The sequence below is a fragment of the Lithobates pipiens genome, unplaced genomic scaffold (assembly GCF_037356315.1).
Source record: "Lithobates pipiens isolate NorthernLeopardFrog02 unplaced genomic scaffold, aLitPip1_a1.2 Scaffold_8, whole genome shotgun sequence".
Classification (NCBI taxonomy): Eukaryota; Metazoa; Chordata; class Amphibia; order Anura; family Ranidae; genus Lithobates; species Lithobates pipiens.
Genome location: NW_027507903.1, coordinates 521,377,199 through 521,401,420, shown reverse-complemented (window position 1 = coordinate 521,401,420; position 24,222 = coordinate 521,377,199). Strand labels below are relative to the sequence as shown.

The 24,222-nt window shown below is 42.6% G+C and overlaps 1 protein-coding gene across 1 annotated transcript in view; it reads left to right on the top strand.

The window, feature by feature from the left end:
* Positions 1-1,364: 1,364 nt before the first annotated feature.
* Positions 1,365-24,222, top strand: part of ANTXR1 (ANTXR cell adhesion molecule 1) — a 297,188-nt gene continuing 274,330 nt past the window's right edge. The window contains exon 1 of the mRNA XM_077469472.1: positions 1,365-1,796. Coding sequence (XP_077325598.1) covers positions 1,648-1,796 — 149 coding nt within the window. The 5' untranslated portion in view covers positions 1,365-1,647. The remainder of the gene's footprint in view (positions 1,797-24,222) is intronic.

Genomic DNA, 24,222 nt, shown 5'->3' with positions numbered 1-24,222 from the left:
TTCTCCACAACACATCTTGATGATCCCCAAGACTTTTGGGACAACATTCTGTGGACCGATGAGACAAAAGTGGAACTCTTTGGAAGGTGTGTGTCCAAGTATATCTGGCGTAGAAGGAACACTGCATTTCATAAAAAGAACATTATACCAACAGTAAAATATGGTGGTGGTAGTGTGATGGTCTGGGGCTGTTTTGCTGCTTCAGGACCTGGAAGACTTGCCGTGATAAAAGGAACTATGAATTCTGCTGTCTACCAAGAGATCCTGAAGGAGAATGTCCGACCATCTGTTCGTGTACTCAAGCTGAAACGAACTTGGGTTCTGCAGCAGGACAATGATCCTAAACACACCAGCAAGTCCACCACCGAATGGCTGAAGAAAAACAAAATGAAGACTTTGGAGTGGCCTAGCCAAAGTCCTGACCTGAATCCTATTGAGATGTTGTGGTATGACCTTAAAAAGGCCGTTCATGCTCGAAAACCCTCTAATGTAACTGAATTAGGACATTTCTGCAAAGATGAGTGGGCCAAAATTCCTCCAGGACGCTGTAAAAGCCTCATTGCACGTTATTGCAAACGCTTGGTTGCAGTTGTTGCTGCTAAGGGTGGCCCAACCAGTTATTAGGTTTAGGGGGCAATCACTTTTTCACACAGGGCCATGATGGTTTGGATTTTTTTTCACCTTTAATAATAAACACCTTCATTTACAAATTGCATTTTGTGTTTACTTGTGTTGTCCTTGACTATTGTTTAAATTGGTTTGATGTTCCGAAACACTTAAGTGTGATAAACATGCAAAGGAACAGGAAATGAGGAAGGGGGCAAACACTTTTTCACACCACTGTGTGTATATATATATATATATATATATATATATATATATAAAAGCAAAAGCTTATATGAGATCTTAGTGATTAGCTTAACATAAACAGTACATGAAAGGAAAGTTACTGAAAATACTGTCACTTTTACTACATACCATATTGTTTTCTATGGTATATAATTAAAATGATTAGTGTTAAATGAAAGGATTGTGAAATGATATTAACATGTTAAAGCTTATATGAGATTTTAGTGAACGGCTTCACATATACCATAAAAAAAATTCCTATTCAAATGTCAAGCTAATTTCAGTTACATGGAAATACTCCCACCTTTACTGAATGCCTGACTAATCTCATCTGGTATATAAATAGATTATTATTCTTAAATGGATAATTTTTTGTATAAGCCACTGCTACATTCAACATGCCTGCATTCTACACAATAGGCACAAGATGTCAGGATTTGTGCTGTGTTCATTATTTCTTTGCTCTCATATCCTAAAAAAAAAAAGAAAAGAAAAAAAGAAAAGCTTCTCTGCAGGTTTAGACAAAGCAAGTTTGTCAAGAAGAAGTTTTGCATCCCAACAAAAGTGAGCACAGCAGTTCCTCCTCTGAGCTGCATGCTAATGGAATGCAAACTCTTGTAAAGAAGAAGACTGGGATAAGAGAAGAGAGCCACACAAACTCTAAAGCTCTGGAGAGGCTCTGGAGAAGAAGTTCTGAAAGTCAATCCCAAAAGTGGACTGCAGCTTGGATTCTTTAGAGCGGATTGCACATTTTCAAGAGAAACTTTTTCTACTGGGTTCTTAAAGCTTGGAATAGCCATGCTTGAATTGGGTGCCTTCAAAGTGGGTTTAAAAGTCTTTCTCTTCTGCACTGCATTTCTTCTGGTCTGCAATGGTCAAGATGAGACTGGACCTAATAGAAGACCCTCCTGCTATGGTGGCTTTGACCTGTACTTCGTATTAGACAAGTAAGTGCAGAACTAAACCCCTGACACTTTCTAGAGCTAATTTGCTTCTTGATCAATTTACCTATATATTGTGATGACTTATACAAAAAGATGAACTACTGGATTACTTTTAGTTTATTTAGCTAAATCAGGTCTAACCATATGATTTTTGACCAAAGAATGATATGGGATATTTAATTTTCTCAGACTGAATACACTGTAATCGTGTCCTCAGCTGCATGACCTACATTTTGATAGCTTACTGATGCATTTCAGCAGCTGGCCAGAAACCAGCAGCCAAAGCAAGTCTGCTGTACAAATCCCTAGGTCAACTTTAACCTGAAGTTGGCAGTAGAGATATCTTTGGTGACCAACAGCTATGCATGTGGAAGATTTTCGCCAGAGCGAAGAACAATGGTAAACAGTAAGACATAGCAATTGGGTAGAACCCAGCTTGCTGCAGTCTACAATAGACTATATAAGGCTGATTTATTTTTAGTTACTATGGGTTTTTGCACACTGCTACGCTTTGCATGATAGCATTACTGAATAAACCTTCTTGACTTTATAAAATATCAATTTTGACATAATGTTCTACTTTAGTCTGACTCGGTCTGTATGAGCAGACGGATCAACTCAAAGGTCACAGAACAATGGATTTTTCAGACTAGTGAGTAGGTGTCACAAGCTTTGCAGTTCTCTTTTATGACAAGCCAAGACACCTGCTTTACTGAACCAATATGTAAGTTGTCTGGAGCAGTCGCCTTCATAGATGAGGAATCACAAAGCTGAGCGCTGTCAGCCACAAAGTTAGTAGGAAGCTGCCTGCAAACTCAGATGCACACGTTACAAATGGCATACAGATGTGCACATAGAAAAACAATATACGTAAGTCAGATCTGAATAGGTGACACTTAAATAAAACAGATTACCCTTCTCTCCACACTTTGCTAAGCTCTTAAAAAGTAACTGAGCCTCAACAAGGTAGGTTGTCTACATAAAGAGTAGCAAAGAGCTTGGATTTGACAATGCGCTAGTATGGGAATCCAGACCTAGCACACAAAAGAAGACATAAAACTAATGGATTGGCTGGCAGACACCTCCTGGCAAGTTTAAATTCATACTGGATTTTTGAAAAGGCTGTAAAAAAAGCGACAAGTTGTGCAAAATACAGTAACCCAGAGCAGTCCCTCAGCTTTCACTTGTTTGATTGCTACAATACTTTTATTACACGGGTCAGACTGCATGGTGGCTTGTAAATCTATGGAGGGCAGTTATACTCAGTTGTAGAAACAGACCTGTATACTGAATTGAGTGGTGTCTTCCTAGTGTACGTTACCTTTTATTGTTAACAGTGCATGGACTCGTAATGCAAATTTCAGGAATCAAATTCAGTTTTGTGTTCCTAGAAACAGCCAGCTTCTGCTTATATGAGGCTAATAGAAAAAGATTAGCCTAGTAATTCCATCATTAAGTCACAAGTTTTTTGTTGTTTTTTGAATGGGTTCTTCCCACACAGATGTGGTTAAGTAAAAATGGCTTACTCTTCCCAAAAAGTAGGTTGTGGACTTGGCTTGAAACTCTAAAAGGTACGTGGATGCCACATTCATTTATCCATCACCTTTTTCTTTGAACAATCATTTATGCTAAGTCTAGAAATCAACTTGTCTTATATACCGGGAATCAAATATTTGAGCCAGCAATGGACAGTAAAGTGAATCATTCAATCAGTGCATACATGGGCACATATGGTTGTTGCACAAGCACATGTTGCATCCGCCCATTGATCAGATGCTAATTATGCAAGATAGTTGTTTTCATTAAAGATTTGTCTGGTTTTAGCCCCATTTTTCGGGAAGCAGTTCATTAATTCTACTTTAAAGGTCGTAGTTATGGGAAGTGTAATTCCAGTATTCAGGCAAATATACCTGTGTAGGCAGCCATTAAGCACATCCTTTTTATTGTTATGTCAGGAGAAGCAAAGATCTCTACATTCAATGCCCTTCAGGCTATTGACTTTGTTCAATTTTACATCTCTGCTGAGCACCCAAGGCCTAGCAAAGCTCTAAGATTTCACATGGTTCACCCTTGTCTTCTACGCCTAGATAATCAAAAATGAAAGGTCCAAGTCTTCCAACCCAGATTCTCCACAATCACAGAATGATTCATCCTAAAATTTCAAAACAGAGGTTGTTCAACTCCCACTCTCACCAGCTCAGTTGGACCTGCCTTATAAGTCTATATATAAATATAGATCAAGAGCTATGGGGGGTGGTGTAGGGGGAGCTCAGTTGCCATTTGAAACACTTAAAGGGGTTGTAAAGGTAAATGTTTTTTCACCTTAATGCATTCTTTGCATTAAGGTGAAAAAACATCTGACAGTGCCTGCGCCCCCAACCCCCCCCCCCCCCCGTTTTACTTACCTCACCCCTCGAAAAACCCGCGCTGCTGTCAATCACATCCACTGATGCAGAGCGCCGGGGGGCGGGGCCGTGTGATACAGCGCCCGCAGATGCTTCTCACCATGCGAGGGAGCTCGCATGAACATGAGAAGCACCTGCGGGAGGAAGCCGAGACAGCCGCCGAGGGACCCCAGAAGAGCAGGTTCGGGGCCACTCTGTGCAAAACGAGCTGCACAGTGGAGGTAAGTATAACATGTTTGTTATTTAAAAAAAAAAAAAAATCACTTTACAATCCCTTTAAGCACTTCAATATTTCTGCTGTGAATTTTGAGGCTGAGTGGCTCCACAATGCCTGCAGCTACAAAGGTCAGTGAGGGCTTTTTGTGGTGTTGTCCACAGGCTCATGTTAAAGTGATTGCCAAGTGCTTGATACAATGACATTGATAATTTCTGAGTTCTTTGGCTCACATACAAAAAAGCTTCCCTTTTGCACAACAAAAGTAAACATTCAAATGAGATTAGAAAAAACAAAACAAAAAAAAGCTTTTTTGAGCATTCACAAGTTTGGTAGGTGAAGACCAGTATAAGCCCTTGTACACACGGTCGGACATTCTGACTGAAAACGTCCGATCGGACCGTGTTGTCGGATAATCCGACCGTGTGTGGGCTCCATCGGACCGTTTCCGTCGGAATATCTGACCGACAAAGTTTTAGAGCTGGGCTATAAAATTTTCCGACAACATGATCTGATCGGACTTTGTCCGATCGTTTGTAGAGAATTCCAATCGGACAAAGTGCCACGCATGCTCAGATCAAATTCCTAGACCAAAGCTATTGGCTACTAGCCTGAACGTAGTCCCATCATAACGAAATAACGTCGTCACGTTACTAACAATCGGATTTTCCGACAACTTTGTCCGACCGCGTGTATGCAACACCAGTTTCGGACAAAATCTGTCGGACAAAATCCGACGGATTTTGTTGTCGGAATGTCCGACCGCGTGTACAAGGGCTTAGGCTTGGTTCACATTGCTGATTATGTTTTGCCTGTTTGTGCGCTGCAGTGCCAGTTATTCTTAAGGGCGCCCTAATGTACCTTGCTAATATATATGTGTTGAAATGCACCACAATGCACAGTAACGCACTACTATATGCATTGCATTCGAAAAGATACCGCGTGTACTTTTTTTGCGCAATATTGTGCAATAAGCTGTCCATTCAAAAAAGGTTGTCGCAATGCAAATTACCAGAAGAAAAAGAAAGTGCATGCATTACCACAGTGAAGCAGTGTGAACCCATCATTACATAGGAAAATTAATGCATCATGATTAAATTTCTGTTAGTGCTGCAAAGTCCATCCACAGAAAAGTATATTTATAGCACTTTGATAATCCATCCAGCGCTAGGCTGAAAAGCTTTTCCTTGAAACGCACAGATTCCTCTGGATCAGTGTTAGCAGCGCTCATGTAGCCAAAGGCATGAAAGAATTAGCTGAGACAGCTGTTTTCCCCTCTTACAGCTGAGTGTTTGCCTGTATTCCTGCTGCAGTGATCTGCCAGCTGTGCTCATGGAAGATATCATAGAATTTCTGTCCCATGGCGGTTTTAGTAGTGCTGTGTTGAGAGACTGCGTGTCTGCAAATGCTTTGTTGCTATTGTTTTATTTCAACCTCACTTTCAAGATCAAAGCTTATAAGACACATGAGTCAGCCTTCTATTGATACAATTTATTTTCTGATAATGATTGCCCTGGCTTTATTTCACAGCTTTCTACTGTTCTAAGAGAGATTCATCTTTCCACTTGTCCACAACACAAGCTGAGGGCTAAACCTCCAAACGTGTTCTATTCTAGGCAATGTGAGGCATAGGACAAGTTTGAGTATATTGATAAGTAGTAAAATTTGGGTTTAATGGAGCAGTAAAGTTGCTACCAAGTGCAGAACTGTGTGTAATAATGCTAGAAAGAAGAAGAAATGAAAGCTGATTTTGAAGGATCTACCTGATTGTTCTTTCAAAGAAGCAGATCCATAGTTGAGATATACTGTACATGGTAAAGATGGACCCAATTCTGGTCCTAAGCTGCTATCTTTCTGAAAGCTAAAGAGAAGACATCTCACTTAAGCGCTTCCGCCCCGGAAGATTTTACCCCCTTCCTGACAAGAGCACTTTTTCACGATTCGGCACTGCGTCGCTTTAACCGACAATTGCGCGGTTGTGCGGCGTTACACCCAAATAAAATTGACATCTTTTTTTCAACAAATAGAGCTTTCTTTTGGTGGTATTTGATCACCTCTGAAGTTTTTATTTGTTGCGCTATAAACGAAAACAAGGCGACAATTTTGAAAAAAACACAAATATATTTTACTTTTTGCTATAATAAATATCCCCCAAAAATATATAAAAAAAACTATTTTTTTCCTCAGTTTAGGCCAATATGTATTCTTCTACATATTTTTGGTAAAAAAAAACGCAATAAGCGTATATTGATTGGTTTGCGCAAAAGTTATAGCATCTACCACATAGGGGATAGTTTTATGGCATTTGTAATATTATTTTTAATTATTTTTTACTAGTAATGGCGGTGATCTGCGATTTTTATTGGGACTGCAACAATATTGCGGACACATCGGACACATTTTTGGGACCATTGGCATTTATACAGCAATCAGTGATATAAAAATGCACTGATTACTATAAAAATGTCACTGGCAGGGAAGGGGATAACACTAGGGGGCGATCAAAGGGTTAAATGTGTTCCCTAGTGTGTGTTCAAAGTGAAGGGGGGAGTGGACTGTGTAGGGGAGATGACAGATCGCTGTTCATACTCTGTATGAACAGACGATCTGTCTCTTCTGCTCTCAGAAACCGGAAACTGTGTGTTTACACACAGAGATCCTGGTTCTCGGTGTTTCAGCAGCGATTGCAGGTGATCGTGACCGCTAGGCACTCGCATCAGCTTCGGGGGAGAGCAGTGCCCCAGTGGCCACAAGGCAAAGCGACGTACCATAAAGACGTTTCACTCAGCGGGGGGCATTCTGCCACAGTAAAACTGCGGCGGCTTGTCGGCAAGTGGTTAAAGGCTTATTTGAAACATTTAATGGTTAAGAGCATTAAATACATCCAGCACATTTTGGGTAAAAAGAACCTTTCCCTTCTTCAGGGCTTTAGCAGTCAATGTGAATGAAATCATGGCTGGATGCACAGGAGGACTTGTTAAGGCTTTATGAAGACTAATATCTTCTGACAGCACTAAATGCAGCCAGCTGTCCTAAGTAAACACCTAAGAATTTACGATGTGCACACTGGAATAGCAAATGGTGCCAGTAACAGGAACAAACTAAACATTAAAGGGTTAGTTCCCCTTTAACAGAAAATTGCCTATAGAGATAAGGGGTTTCTGTAGATCAGGGGTGCCCGACCTTTTGAAGAGTGAGGGCCACCCAATTGACTTGGTAACTGGTTGCGGGCCACAATGAGTGGAGCGGGTGCATGGCAGCCCACTCTACTCTATAGAGTCCACTCTACTTATTTTATTTTGCGGATTGGATTGGAGGTAGGAGTTCGTGAATGGACAGAAGTCCATTTACATCTGCTTCTCCTTAATGGAGGGTCCATTTGGGTTGGACTGACAATGTGAAAAGGGCCTATGGTCCAGTACAGGTAACCCTCAGGTGCACTGCTTTGCACTGCACTGCTCTGCACCTGCGGATCAGTTTGAACGCAGCCCAGTAACCACTGCAGAACAGATATGCCCATATTTACACTGTAATTTTAGTAATAAACTTACTATTAATAACAGTATTCTATTCCATCCCAGAGCAGGAGTTCGCGGGCCACATCAGAAGGCTCCGTGGGCCACATGTGGCCCCCGGGCCACTGCTTGGGCACCCCTGCTGTAGATGAAAACAAGCTGTGCAGCTCTGACACAAATTGAATAATGCCCTTGGCATAGGCGTAGGCATCTCATGTAGCCTGATTGGAAAATTCCCAGGACATTGCTAGGATGTTGCTAAGAAAGGTCCAGCTATTGCTGTTCTCCTCCATCACAGAAGTGAGTTCTTTCTCTGCTTCAAACCCCCTTACATGCCTCCTGATGCAGTAGCCCTGAGCTCAGAGCTTGAGAGCTCACTCCTGTGATAGTGAAGGTGATCAATAATAGCTGGGCCCCCCTTAGCAATGTTCTGGGAGTTTTCCAATCAGGCTTCATGTGATATTTAAATAGTCTACACCTAACTTGTCTGTGAATAATTAATCAGAGCAATCCTCTATAATAAATCTAAAATTAATGCTCAGTGAGTTGCTAGCTAACACCTATAAGTGGTTTAAACCTTGTTATATAAACTGATAGCCAAAATGGTGTAATGCAACTCTCCTAAAAAACGAAATTTGCCAATAAACAGTAATTAACAAAAAGAGTGTACATATATCACACCCTAATAAAAGTGCATAACAAAAAACAACAAAAGTAATATGATATCTCTTCTCTGAATATCATGCGCAAAACTTCCAAAATTATAATGTATATCAAAAAATGTCCATACAGTACCTTGAAAAAGTATTCACACCCCTTGAAATTTTCCACATTTTGTCATGTTGCAACCAAAATTGTTAATGTATTTTATTGGGATTTTAGGTGATAAACCAACACAAAGTGGCACATAATTGTGAAGTGGAAAGAAAAAGATAAATGGTTTTTAACATTTTTTACAAATAGATCTCATAAAAGTGTGGCATGCATTTGTATTCAGCCCCCTTTACTCAGATACACCTAACTAAAATTTAATGGAACCAATTGCCTTCAGAAGTCACCTAAAGTGAATATAGTCCACATGTGTGTCATTTAATCTCAGTATAAATACAGCTGTTCTGGGAAGCCCTTATTATTATTATACAGAATTTATATAGCACCAACAGTTTATGCAGCGCTTTTCAATATAAAAGGGAGACAATCCAGTTATGGTATAATAAAATACAAGGGGGATTAAGAGGGCCCTGCTCAGAAGAGCTTGCAATCTAATAGGGTGGGGCAGGTGGTACAAAAGGTTGTAACTGTGGGGAATGAGCTTAGTTGAAGACGTGATAGGCTTCCCTGAAGAGATGAGTTTTCAGGGATCGCCTGAAAGTAGTAAAAGTAGGGGATAGTCGGACAGGTTGAGGTAGTGAGTTCCCGGACGATGGGAGAGGTTCTGAAGAAATCCTGGAGACGAGCATGGGAAGACAAGATGAGGGGACTTGAGAGTAGGAGGTCTTGAGAAGAGTGGAGAGGACGGTTTGGGTGATATTTGGAGACAAGATTGGTGATGTAGCTCGGGGCAGAGTTGTGAATGGCTTTGTATGTTGTAGTTAGTATTTTGAATTTAATTTGCTGAACAATTGGGAGCCAGAGTAGGGATTGGAGGTGAGGGTTGGCAGACACTGAGCAGTTGATAAGGTGGATAAGTCTGGCAGCAGCATTCATGATAGACCGAAGAGGGGATAGCCTATGGAGAGGCAGGCCAATGAGAAGGGAGTTGGCCTTAGTGAACAAACAGCATCATGAAGGCCAAGGGACACAGCAGACAGGTCAGGGATAAAGTTGTGGAGAAGTTTAAAGCAGGGCAAGGTTATAAAAAAATGTCCTAAGCTTTGAACATCTCACGGAGAACTGTTCAATCCATTATCCGAAAATGGAAAGAGTATGGCCCAACTGCAAACCTACTGAGACATGTCCATCCACCTAACTGATAGGCCAGGCAAAGAGAGCATTGATAAGAGAAGCAACCAATAGGCCCATGGTAACTCTGGAGGAGCTGAAGAGATCTACAGCTCAGGTAGGAGAACCTGTCCACAGGACAACTATTAATCGTGTACTCCACAAATCTGGCCTTTATGTAAGAGTGGCAAGAAGAAAGCCATTGTTGAAAGAAAGCCATAAAAAGTCCCATTTGCAGCCATGTGGGGGATACAGATAAGACCAACATTGAACTTTTTGGCCTAAAAGCAGAACGCTGTATGTGGCGTAAAACGAACACTGCACATCAGTCTGAATACACCATGAAACATGGTGGTGGCAGCATCATGTTGTGGGGATGCTTTTATTCAGCAGGGACAGGGAAGCTTGTCAGAGATGATAGGAAGATGAATAGAGCCAAATACAGGGCGATCTTAGAAGAAAACCTGTTAGAGTTTGCAAAAGACTTGAGACTGGGGGGAGGTTCACTTTCCAGCAGGACAACTACCCTAAACATACAGCCAGAGCTACAATATAATGGTTTAGATCAAAGCATATTTATGCATTAGAATGGCCCAGTCAAAGTTCGGACCTAAATCCAACTGGGAATCCGTGGCAAGACTTGAAAATTGTTGTTCACAGATGCTCTCCATGCAATCTGACAGAGCTTGAGCTATTTTGCAAAGAAGAATGAGCAAACATGTCACTGTCTAGATGTGAAAAGCTGACAGAGACATCCCCAAAAAGATTTGCAGCAGTAATTGCAGCGAAAAGTGGTTCTGAAGGGGGGGGGGGGGGGTGACTCAGGGGGGCTGAATACAAATGCACGCTACACTTTAAACATATTTATTTGTAAAAAATGTTGAAAACCATTTATCATTTTCCTTCCACTTCACAATTATGTGCCACTTTGTGTTGGTCTATCACATAAAATCCCAATGAAATGAATTTATGCTTTTGGTTGTAACGTGGCAAAATGTGGAAAATGTCAAGGGGTATGAATACTTTTTCAAGGCATTGTATGTGCAACCAAAATTGTGGTAAATCGATGAATATATCCAAACTTCAATCAACAAAAAAACACCACTTTGCCTAAACTGAATTAACTGAATCCACCACCCATGTAGAATGGCCTCTCACCTCACTGACATAACCCCTGCATTACCAATAGGTCATAACTCACAGTTTCCCCTCTCTGGTGATAAAGTAAACAGCTACCACTTCTAGATCTTCATTACCTCTTACTCAGGTGAATGGATGGATGGATACATGGATCTCAGATCAAAGCGGCATACATGCAGGGAAACAAAGCACACAACCCTAGTGTTCTCCGCTTAAAACTTTCATTTAATGTATAGGATAAAATATTGCACTTACAAGAATTCGAAATATAGGCAGTGCTGACCATATATTGCTTGTCTTTAACAATCACTAGCACGACAGCTAGGTGCAGAGATAACTGTGGGATGGCGTCATGTACAGGGATCCTTGTCCTATATATACGTTATGTCCAATAGTTGGGACTTCCCCAGTAGGGCCCCGCTCTCCTCTATGGAGCAATCAGATAGAACAGACCACCTATCCATTTCCATCTGATCCGTCAGACGGATGGGGAATAGGACCGGAAAGGATCGGATTGGATGGTGGCAGGTGTTAGCGGACATTGGCCGCTCTATAAAAGAAACTGGAAGGTCCGATCAGGTCCGCCTGAAAAACTGACAGGCGTACCTGATTGGACAGTCCGTGTAAAAGGGGCCTTACATCCAAGGCCTGCCGTGAATGGTAACTGTCAAATCCATCTGATTTTTTCCGATGGATGTTGGCTCAAACTTGTCTTGCATACACATGGTCACACAAAGTTGTCGGAAAATCTGATTGTTCAGAACATGGTGGCGTAGAACACGTACAACGTGACTATAAATGGGGCAGTACATGTGCCTACACAGCCCATTTAAGATTATAGCATCAGTCTGCCTCGTGTTAATCTGATGTTCTTTCTGAATTAAAATTTTTGATAATTACTTCCTTCCAGTAGGCTTTCTGTATCTCCATTGTATCAGTTTTTTTTTTTTTCATTAAGAAAACAATGTAGACAAAGACATCATCCTAGATGAAAATTGTCTAAAGGCATGCACTGGAGGAAAGGCCCTATAGATCTATGCCAAAGGAGGCAGCCTTTTACAGCAGGCAGCCAAATGTTTTACAATATCATCACATTTGGCATGTTTGCTTGTCTCTGATCATTTTGATAGCATCTTAATATTGTTCTAGTGGGAAACATATTTGAAATGTGTCCCTTAATGTCCAGCTAGGTAAGTTCTTTGTTAAAGGGTGTGATTTCGTAAGTAGAAATTTCTTAATTGTAGATGTTTTTGTCAGATTTTAAAGTCTGTCTGTGTCTCATTAAAGCGGAGTTCCACCCAAAAGTGGAACTTCCGCCTTAAGTACTCCTCGCCCCCTGACATGCCACAATCGGCATGTCATTTTTGGGGGGGGGGGGGGAGCTGGGTACCTGGTTTGGAGTGGGACTTTCTGTCTCACTTCCTCCTTTGGACTTCTGCCCACCTAGGCGATGGTCGGACAAAGTTGTCGTAAAATCTGATCGTTCAGAACGCGGTGACGTAGAACGCGTACAATGGGACTATAAACGGGCCAGTAGCTTTCATCTGGTAATTTGTTCTGAGCATGTGTGGCACTTGATTGTCGCAATTGTCTACACACAATCGGAATTTAAATGAGCGAATTTTGTCTTTTTTTTTGGGGGGGGGGGGTGCTGGGTACCTGGTTTGGAGTGGGACTTCCTGTCTCACTTCCTCCTTTGGACTTCTGGCTCCCTAGGTGACTCCTAGGCGGCCCTTCCCTTACAGCAATGTTCTGGGACATGTCACAGGTCCCAGAACATTGCCTTGCCATTGATGGAGCACAGTGCGTGCCCGGCTGTGAAGCTGAAAACTGTCACAGCCGGGCGCCCACACTCACAATGTCAGCGCCGCTAACAGGAGGGGGAGAGAACGGAGGCTTGAGTGAGTGTCTGTTTATTAAAAGTCAGCAGCTGTACTGACTTTTAATAAACTCAAAAACCAGTGGAAGCTGGAACCAGTGGAAGATTTCTCTTTTCTTTCTTTTCTATCACACATCACCTGGGCAGAAAGTGAGAGGAAATCTCTCTAATGGGAAACAGATAGCAATAAAATCCTGAACTTGACAAGAAGACAAAAAGAAGGAATGTTTAAGACTTCATGTGCCCATGTGCCCAGCTTCTTTGAATGCCTTTTCTCCTGGCAGGGGAAAAGCAGCCTAACAAACGTGCCTAAAGCTGCATTTTGCAAGCTTAGGCTTGTCAAGCATTTGGGCGCTCATTCATTCCATTGGCCAGAATATTCATTTATTCCGTACATTAAAATGAATAAATGCTCAAATTCTAAATGTGCCTGGCTTTAAGGCACATTTGTGCCTTGTTTAGGTGTGTCAAGTGTTTTTCCTGCTCAAACACTCCTCTCCAGAACACTCCTCTTTTAACACACCTGTAAATGCATATGAGAGTATGGGTAAATGGCTAAAATAGAGCCGGTGAGGCTGAAAAAAAGTCGAACTTCCCTAAAAGCTGCGTTTTTTTTTATGTTGAGTGGCATTAGGCCAAAAAATTCAAAATAAATTAAAGTGAAATTTACCAACTGGGTACACAGTAATAAAATGTAACTCTAAATCTTCACGTACTATCCAAAACGGAAAAAATATATATTTTTCTTGAGTTGGGCTTTAAGTAACTGCATATGTATGCTCAGGTTGTCCTTAGGTTTCCTAGAATGAGCATTAAATTGGCTGTATTCAACTATAATGCAACAATTTCTTTGCATGTTTTTAAGAAGGAACTTCAATCTCTTTTCCTTCTTTTGGTTCTGGTCCCCACGGCACCCCCATTTTTGTAATTAGGGTACATAAGCAGATGATCAGGTGGAGCCCTTCAGGAACTTTTCTGTACATGCACAAATATTGCAGACGTTTTGGAAGTTCCATGACAGCTGTCTTAGCATGCACAGGGAAAGCCATACGTGTGCAAACGTGCGGGAAAACTGTGTGTGCACAGAAGTGCCACTAAAGCCCTGTGGCACATCTGCTCACACGCAGAATCTGTACGGGGGAGCGCGGAGAGACACAAAAGTAATTCTCACCTAGCCGATATATGCTGACGTGCTGCTTTGTAGCACAAGAAATCTTTTAAATAATCAAAAAAAATGTGAGGGAGGGAGAACTTTTAAATAATGAAAAAAAAATCAAAATGTGATGGAGGGAGAAGGGGGAGATTTTACTAATGTATTTGTAGTTTACATGATGTAACCTATTGGGCAACACTACAGAAGAGGGACGGTGCCCTGGAAGCAACATAAGTTGGCTGAAAACCATGAAAGATGCAATGCAGCATAAAAAAGTCTACCAGTTATTTTCCTTCCTGACCTAGAAAGTGATTTCAGTGAATGTCCCATTGATTGATGCAAGACAAGAAAGTAAGGGAGCTGCCAAATTATTACTGGCACTGCCATCTAGTGGAATGAAAAGGCACTAAGGCAGACTTCTGTTTAATGACCTCACTTACAAGTGATAAAATATTCACAATCTGTGACACTATAACTGCTTCCGATCGTGAACTGTAGATATTTTTGATACTAATCCGTATAATCTTACCAGGATATAAAATACTGTGTATATCCATCGGATTAAATGCTAATTCTTCTCAGCCTCATACACAAATTAGAGACAGAGCTTGTAAACAGAGGAGACCATATCTGGATGCTCAAACCATTCCGGTTACTTAAAGAGAATGGATCCAAGATGTGAAATGTAATCTTCTCCCAATCCCGCAGTTACGTAGGTCCCTATGCATTCAATTACTGTGCTCAAGATTTTAAAGGCACACTGGTTTGGGTTTAGCAGGGAAGTGTGTTAGATCTAAGTTTGTGAGATGTTGTCAAACTAACTATAAGGTGGCCCTTATTTGTATCTCTTGCAAAAATAGTCCCCTTTCACAATATCGTGGTTCCCATGGCACTTCAACGAATAAAAAACTTCAATGAACTTGTTTTAGAAGGCAAAGATGGAGTAGCATATAAGGAAAGTTCTTGCTAACTGAAGTCCGGACAGTTAACTGGAAACTTTACTGCATTTGTGCTGAAGTCTTTAAGTGTATGTCAAGCCAAGAACTGTTTTTCTAGTTTTGGATAGTAGGGAATCCTGTCAGGTTTTTACTGCTTTCCAGAGCTCTGTTAGAGAATTTTACCCTCATTTCCTTTCTGCTGACAACTTTTTACCAGACAGAGGTGAGGGTGAAGTTAGGGGAAGGCTAGAATGCCTGTTTGATTTTATTTCTCTGTATGTCTCTGATGCAGATTTTATTTTACCAATGGACATTGTTTGTTTGTAAAAAATTTACTTCATAGATTAACATATGTAACAATTTTTTTTTTACGTTAAACATAGGTTTTTATTAAACATACGGTGCATACATGGTATATTGACGTCATATACATACTCAAAGAAGATTTTGCATTGCATAGTTCAGATAAATTATAAGGATGAGTTCTATAAAAGCATATATTACAATAAATGGAGCATCACATTCAACTGTACATGGCATAGTAATAGCTTAAATTTACTGTGATTTTGCTACGCTACACACAGGTATCAGACTCTTGTAACCAGCGATCCCATATCTTATTGTACTTACCGGGGCAGCCTCTGTTGATGTATATACATTTTTTGTACGGTAAAGTAGTATTCACTTCAAGATTCCACTCTACCATCCTTGGGGGTGATTGTCTCATCCATTTTTATGGCTATTATTTTCCTAGCTGAGAATAGTGTCTCATGCAGAAAGATTTTGGTGTACTTGTCAATGGTATCAGGAAGGATTCTAAGGAGGCACTGTTTTGGGTCAAGTGCTAGGGGTGAGCCCATAGTGTCCTGAAGAAATGTTACTTCTTGCTTCCATAGTCCCTGGATCTTGGGACAGGCCCAAATCAGATGGAAAAAAGTGCCTGTTTCCAGTCCACACAGCAAGCACATTGTGGACTGAGTTTGTTTGTACCTTGCCACCCTGAGGGGTGTAAGATACGCTCTGTGCAGAATATAAAGCTGTGACAAACGGTCTGACAATTTAGGGGATACTGCCCTGCATGTCTCCAATGCCTCCCCCCACTCCTCATCTGTCATTGAGCCCACCTCCCTCTCCCACCTAGGTTTCAAGTTATATGCAATTTTGGTAGATATGGGGGTGGAGAGCATTATAAAATGCCGAAAATTAACTTATAGGGGTCTGTGCCCTTAATCACTGCCATAACGGCATTAGCGGCAAATCCTGGGATTGAGTCAGGAAACTGCGACTGTGTTGCATGGCGGAGTTGCAGGAATCTAAAGAACATTAGGTTTTGGAGGGTAAATTCCTCTTTAAATTCCTCTTTAAGCAATTTAAAGGTTTTAAGGCGTCCATCTTGTAGTATATGATGTAAATAGAACACTCCCTGTCTGGCCCATAAACTTGTATCTTGCAGTTTGGCTAATTCGAGTAGGTGTTTGTTGTGCCACAGCGGCGTGTAATCATTATGTCGTGGGATGTCAAGTTTAGAAGAGGCTAGGTCCCATATTCTCCTGTATTGATATAATGTTGTGTCTTTATGTTCCCCTCGCTCCAACACCTGTGCACCCACTGCGATCGCACACAATGGGTCTTTGGTGTGCTGCACCCACCCGGGACATAGAAGGGTTAGAAATCTCTGACTATCCGTCTTGTCAATGTGGAATAGCTGCGATAGCTGGGATGCCACATAATATAAATTGAAATCAGGGAGAGCCGTGCCTCCCAGCTCAGTTGGAATTTTAAGGGTCTGCCACTCTAGTTTGTGTCTATTGGTACCCCACACAAAAGGTTTTAACAGGGCCTCCAAAGACTTAAAGTATTTCAGGGGGAGAAATACGGGGGTATGCCATAGTACATAGAGAATCTTGGGAAGCAGGACCATTTTAATTAAATTTATGCGACCCTAAACCCCAAGTGGAAGCCGAGACCAAATCCTCACTTTAGTTTTAACTAGGGAGATGAGGGGTTCTATGTTGAGAGAAATATAATCTGCGGGGGACCTAGAGATTTGTATCCCTAAGTATTTGATGACATTGACTCTTTGTAGTGGTAAGTTGGCTTGGAGTTCCGAGGGTGGGAAGCTGTCGAGGGGTCGGATTTGTGACTTATCCCAGTTAATTTTTAACCCCGAGAACAGACCGAATCGCTCGATTGTGCGGAGTGCGGTCTGTAGGGACAGGCCCGAATCGGCCAGGTATAATAGCATGTCATCTGCATACATGCTAATTTTTTCAATCAAGGAGCCCACTCTCAGTCCTCTAATCTCTGGGTCTGCTCGGATGGATATCGCAAGGGGTTCTGCCGCTAGTGCATAAAGTAATGGGGACAATGAGCAGCCTTGTCTCGTGCCTCTACTGAGGTCAAACATGCGAGACTGCCACCCATTGGCCACCACTTTAGCCGTGGGTGCCCGGTACAGTAATTGAACCCACCGGATATATTTGGGACCAAAGCCATAGCCCTCCAAGCATCTCCAGAAATATCTCCACTCCACTGAGTCGAACACTTTTGCCGTATCTAAGGTCAACACCACCTGCGTTCCCACCTCTTGCATATTGATAAATAACTTCCTAAGATTGAATGAGGTGTTCCTACCCGGCATGAAGCCCGCTTGATCCACGTGGATCAAGGAGAGGATGACCTGATTGAGCCTAATAGCCAAGACTTTGGCTAGTATTGTGATGTCCACCTGTAGCAAGGATATGGGGCGGTAAGATTCTGGGTACCCTGGGTCTTTCCCTGGCTTAGGGATGAGGACTATTGTTGCCTCTGTCATGGACAAAGGCAGTTCTTGTGACTCAAAGAGGTGGTTATACAATGCCAGTAATTTAGGGATAAGGGTGTCGCTATATTGGGAGTAGAATTCAATCGGGGGACCATCCGACCCCGGGGATTTAGATCTAGCAAAGCTAGCAATGGCTGTCGCTATTTCGTCCATAGTGATGGGTGCCTCCAGGAGGTCAGCCTGTTCATTTGAAAGCTGCGGGAGATCAATATGCCTAAAAAAAAGAGACATCGAGTCTGTCTCAGTGGGAGCTGTTGTCCTATGAAGATCAGTAAAAAAATCTCTGAACATGGAGGTTACTGTAGGTGGGTCTGTGATTTCTTGTCCACCAGAGCCACGCAGTATAATCACCACCGGGGGTCTGTCTTCACTATGCACCAAGTACGCAAGTAATTTGCCTGCTTTCTCTCCATGTTCAAACATCTTCTGCTTAGAAAAGAAAAGTTTTTGCCTGGCCTTTTGAAATTGGAGTTGGGTAGCTGCTCTAGTGTGTAATTTAAGCATGTTAGCCTTCGCAGGAGTCGGATCCACAGCAAACTCTCGCTCAGCAACGGACAAATCCGCCATCACCTTACCGAGGGTAACAGTGGTGTCTGCCTTAATCTCATTAATACTGGTGATCAACACCGAATGGGCGAAGAGCTTGAATGAATCCCACACCGCAGAGGGTGATGATGAATCATCATTTTCCACAAAGTATAACTTAAATTTGTTCTTAAGCTCATCATCTTCCGGTAGGAGCGAGAGCCAGAACGGGTTCAAGCGCCAAGCCCTTGGCGGTCTATCAATTGGGACACTCACTGTGATCCAATAGGGACAAGGATCTGAGAGTGTCCTAGGACAGAATGCAGCCTCCACCAGGCGAGGTGTTAAACTGTGAGAGACAAGTATGAGATCTATGCGGGACATAGAATTATGTGTGGATGAAAAACAGGAATAGGAGCGCGCGTGTGGGAATTTGTGTCTCCAAGTGTCCGTTAAATGAAAGGGGGAGATGAGCCTAGATAATTTAGTTTCATTGGGAGTGTTCGGAGTGGGCAAAGTCAACTGCAACCTGTTAAGAGTTGGGTTTAGCGTAGAATTGAAATCGCCCATAAAGGACAATCCCTCCTTAATTACGGTGATGTTAAGCGGGGGGAGGTATGTAGAAAGCCAATATAAGGAGGGGTTCACCATATAATTTAGCTGAGAGAAATACATACCACCCCTGTATGTCAGTGGATAACTCACCCAACTCAAAATGTACTGATTTGGCAACCAAAACTGAGACCCCCTCTGGCATGAGATGAGTGGGTAGAATGGAACGCCCAACCGACCCATGATCGGCGAAGTGCCATCTGAATGCTCCCCTCAACATGCGTTTCTGTCAAGGCTATTACATCTGCATGTTGTTTCTTGAGGAAAGCGAGGACCGCCGCACGCTTGATTTTCTCCCGTACACCCCTCACATGCCATGTGATAAACTTTAAAAACGTCATGGCGGAAAGTCATGGAAATCAATTAGCAAAATCGTGTATTTCAATATGAATATCTCGCAGAACATATATGACAATTCACATAAAAAAACCAACAAAACTATAACTAGAATAACTCCCTCCCCCCTCCCTGCCCTGCACCCCACCCAACTGGTACGGGCTTGTTCCCTGAACTGTTGCGTCCTAACTGGTGAATACGCTGTCTTCCAATATATGCATATATGGTAATACAATATACTGAGTTCCTGGCTTATGTATCGAGCCGGGGATGCCAGCCATATCAATAGATCAGGATAGGTCAGGGTTCTCCCACTACCCTGTAGTTTACCGTCAATAACCAACCATCTCCAGAAAAATGTCCAGTCAGCATTATAGTGGTTCCCAGTGGTGTGTGGGGTAAAGTCTCACTGCACACTGCATGAAGTTGGTAGGACTCCGCTGCCCGGCAGCTCCACATTCAGTGTGGTCTTGAGTAGTATGTAAATACAAGCAATAAAACAGGTAGGATCAATACGGCTCCCATGCCTTAAATCCCTGAGATTTATGTTCTGTACTCACATTGAGGTAATAATGGTTTCCCAACGCCATCTTGGGCCTACAGTGCATGTTTTAGAGTGTTCCCTGGCTGTAAACGTGCATATCCTAGCAAGCTTCCCATCCAGCTGTAGGAACCACGCAGTCATGCGATTCTGGAAAAGTAGGGATCCATACTAGGAACTGTCGTCAGCACAGATAAAAGAGAAAGGAAAAAAAAAACAACAATCAAAAAGTAAAACAAAGGGGTAGTTGCAAGAATGAACAGGTTCGGGCTGAGCTCCTGGGTCTTGATCATGCAACTCTTTCAAGTGGGGCTCGTTGCTCCAGCCAAGAAATAACATCCTCCGGATCCTCAAAAAATATCGGGCGGTCATCATGTTCCACCCTAAGACGAGCGGGGAAAAGCATGGAGTATTTGTAGCGCTGATCTCTTAGCCTGCGTTTGGCCTCCATAAAGGTTTGGTGGCGGCGTTGTATCTCTGCTGAAAAGTCCGGGAAAATGGCCACTTTAACATTGCCCACTGGAATATTGCCCTTCTCTCTAGCCATTCTCAGTGCTGATGAAGGTGCGGGGGGGGGGGACCCCTGCAGTGGGGGTCTGGCTGGCATGCGGTGCGCCCGCTCCACTGCAAACATGGGGAGAAGGATTCTCGCCCATAGGCAGTAATAAGGAGTTGTTCCAGGAATGTTGTAGTGTCCCTCCCCTCAGTCCCCTCTGGCAGGCCAATGAAGCATAAATTGCATCTTCTCAGCCTGTTCTCTATGTCATCCTGCTTAGCTTGCAGTTGGCGGATCTGTTGTTGCATGCGGTCGGAGGATGACTGCAAGGGCGGAACAGTGCCCTCCACCATGCTTAACCTGGTTTCTGTCTCCATCACCCGGTCTCTGAGCTTTTGAAAGTCTTGCCTAATCAGGGAAATATCCATTTTCACCTCCTCAATTTGCGCTGTAAGTGAGGTTCTGCATAAAGTAATTGCTTCCAACAGGCTATCAGTGTCATTTGTTGGTTGTTCACCCCCCTCACCTTCTGTGAAGTGTCCTCGGCCTGCATAGCACTCTTTTCCTGTCTGCGAAATTGATCTAGTTTTGCCGCTGCTGCCTTTTGCGATTTCGTTGGTGACATGCCTTAGGGGTCTGGGGTGACTCTGCAATCAATGCCAATCACACGCAGAGTGGTCCTGTAGGCTGCAGTTATACAGCGTCGTCCGGTGATTTGGGTGTACCAAGATGGCCGCCGGCTCCACGAGTAGGCCAAAGCCGAGAACTTTCCTAGTTCTGCCAGCTGTCAAGCAGGAGATCGCTGCTCCACACGGGTCGCCGCTAAACCAAGGGCCTCCGTGGTTAGCTGGGAGATGGTGAAGATGCCCAGGTACTTTTACAGGCGATGTAGTGATCAATTCAGGTGCCACAGGAGTAATTTACAGGATTAATAGCTGGAGCTCTGATCAGCACATCCTACCCCATGCAGCGCCAGGCCACGCCCCCCAACATATGTAACTATTTAGCAGAATAATTTCATAACTATGGCCTGAATAGACATGCAACCGATGCTTCTGTTCTTGGGCGACCCAAATGACCATGGAAGGCCATATTAGAAATCACAGGTATAGTCACCTATCTTAATAATCATGGTATTCTTGCTAGTAATGTAAGTAGGTCAGTTTGAGTAAACAGGGTATAGAACTTGGTGTTGTGGCAGAGAATAAAAGCTCAATCAGCAGCTGCACATTTGCACACACTGACATATGGCTTAAGTAGACATATGACAAGTACACACTGTTCCTTGGAACCCAATGACATGGGAGGCCCTATTAGGAAGCTCAGGATAAGTCACCCATCTTAAAAATCATGGTACTTTTGCCAGTGATGTAAGCAGGTCAATTTGAGTGACTGGGGTATGGAACCTGGTGGTGTGACAGAGGGCAAAGGCTCAATTAGCAGCTGCATTTGCATAGGCCAACATAATGTAGACATACAACCAGTGCATATTGTTTTTGGGGTTGCTCAAATTACACGGGAGAGTCACTATCCTAAAAATAATATTATTGTGGCTAATGGGATGTTCTAGCAGAGAACAAAGACATTGTTTGGCACCTGCATTTGTACTTGCAGCATACTGTCGGTGCTTTATGTGTTCATGATAAAGTCAGACTTGCGACAAAGCACCATCCCAGATAGCAAGCAATTGTGCCACAAGTTTGAAAATGACTTGCTAAGCTATTGCTAGACTAGCAAGGCTTCACACGTTTGTTGCACAATTGCAGTAATTCTGCATTGCATGACTCCAGATCAACTTTACTTTGCAAACATTCTGCATGTCTGCTGCAAGTTCAGTTATGTTGTTCAATAGTCATCCCACCACAGGGGTCACTGTGACTGAATTTTTATGCTGTAGACTTGCAGAGCTCTTGCTGTAGACTCATCACTGCAACTTTGCTCTTACTAGAGACTTGCCATGAAAATTTGCTACAAAGTGGAAACGTGTCAACTAGAACTTGTGCTTCAAGTGCTCTGCAAGTATACAACTTGCCAGTGAAAATGTGCAGCAAGTTAACAGATTTACAATTCAACACTACCACAAATTTGTGGCAAGTTATCCTTGCTATCTGGGATATTTCCATGGGGGCAACAATGATGAGAGTTAACACGAGTGGTCCATCAATAGTCTTTACTTGTAATCCATCTCAACCTGTGGCAGGTTGAGGTATTCTGTGGTATTCTGCATTAAACTGTAGCATTGTCTCCAGGTAGAATTAGTAGGGTAATTAACAGTTGGAACAAATGTAATGAAAAAAAAATCAAGTGTAAACAGAACTGGGGCCAGTGCCAGGACAAGCATTAAGGGCAAAGATGCCAAATGGCACCCCCAAAAAAATGTATGAGCATTATGTTTCAGAAAAAATCCCCTCCTCCCCAAACAAGTTTGAGCACTAATCTTCACACTTAACCCCTAAACATAAATCCCCATTGCAAGCCAAAATTCTCAAACAAAAATGTCCCCTCTTTCAGTGCAAATCCCCCTCCCAGCACAAATACTTTCCCTCCCTAAATCCCCCTCTCCCAGCACAAACCTCCTACCCCCCCCAATCCCCTCTCCCAGTAGTAATCCTCTCCCTTAAATGTATTTTCCTAGCCACTAGCACAAATTCCCCCCCCCCCCCAAATGTCCTTTCCTAACAGAAATCCCCTCTCCTAGTACGAATTACCCCCTCTCCAAATCACCCGTTCTAGCACAAACCTCCAAAATCCCACTGCTTCCAGGGCAGCTTCCCCTCCTGCCCACCCCTTTTGCCAGACCTGACTGGGGCAATTCAGATTTGTCCAACAGATAAACCAATAATATATAAAATAGGCAGTATTGGCTTTATAAATGATACAGTCTAAATCAGCCTTTTTCAACCAGGGTGCCTAGGCACCCTGGGGCGCCTTGAGGTTTCTGCAGGGGTGCCTTGGCAAAATGCCTAAAAAATTGTTCAACAATTGTATACAAGCCAGCAGGTGGATCGAGCATACCTTTTAGTTACACAAAGCCATGGGGTTCCATTATGCACCATTATGACTTTCTAGACACTGACATCCTAACAACCAATGATGTGATCAGTTAATAAGAAGGATGTCTGTTGCCTCCACAGCTTCCTTGTTTGACCCTCTTGTGCCCCTCTCCCTCAGCGCGGAGGTGACATTAGCTGACTGATGGAGAGAAATTGAGGGAGAAAAGAAACATTGGACACTAGTCAGTACCAGCATGCAAAAATGTATATGCTTTGGAAGAATAAATCACCTCTTACATTGAGTGTTTTTGTGTGGATGTTGCTGCATTGTGTAAAGCTATGAGAATAGTTGTTTACATTTTAGAATGGGGTGCCTCGAGATTGTCCACGGTTTTAATGGGTGTCTTGAGATTACCTATAATTTTAAAGGGTGCCTTGAAGGAAAAAAAAGGTTGAGAAGCACTGTTCTAAATAACAGTCACAGCCTTAGAATAAAGTTTTTACATTTATTAAAACTGTTGTGATTATGACTGGGTACCTTTCTGGGGAAAACCCAAAGAGAAGCTTAGGTGGAACAGAAACCCACATTAAAAATGGAGTCTGAGATATGTAAATGGAGTAGTAAGGTGGATCCAGATCCATCATGTGAACTGCATATGCCAAACTGCTGGTTATGTAGATCCAAATTCATCATAGTCTCATCATTAGCTGTAGGAGGTATAAGAATCTAATGAAACAGAGTCAGGAACTCTAAGCCCTTGTACACACGGTAGGACATTCCGACGGAAAATGTCCAATCAGACCGCGTTGTCGGATAATTCGACTGTGTGTGGGCTCCATCGGACTGGAATATCCGACGGACAAAATTTTAGAGCTGGGCTATAAAACTTTCCGACAACATGATCCGATCGGACTTT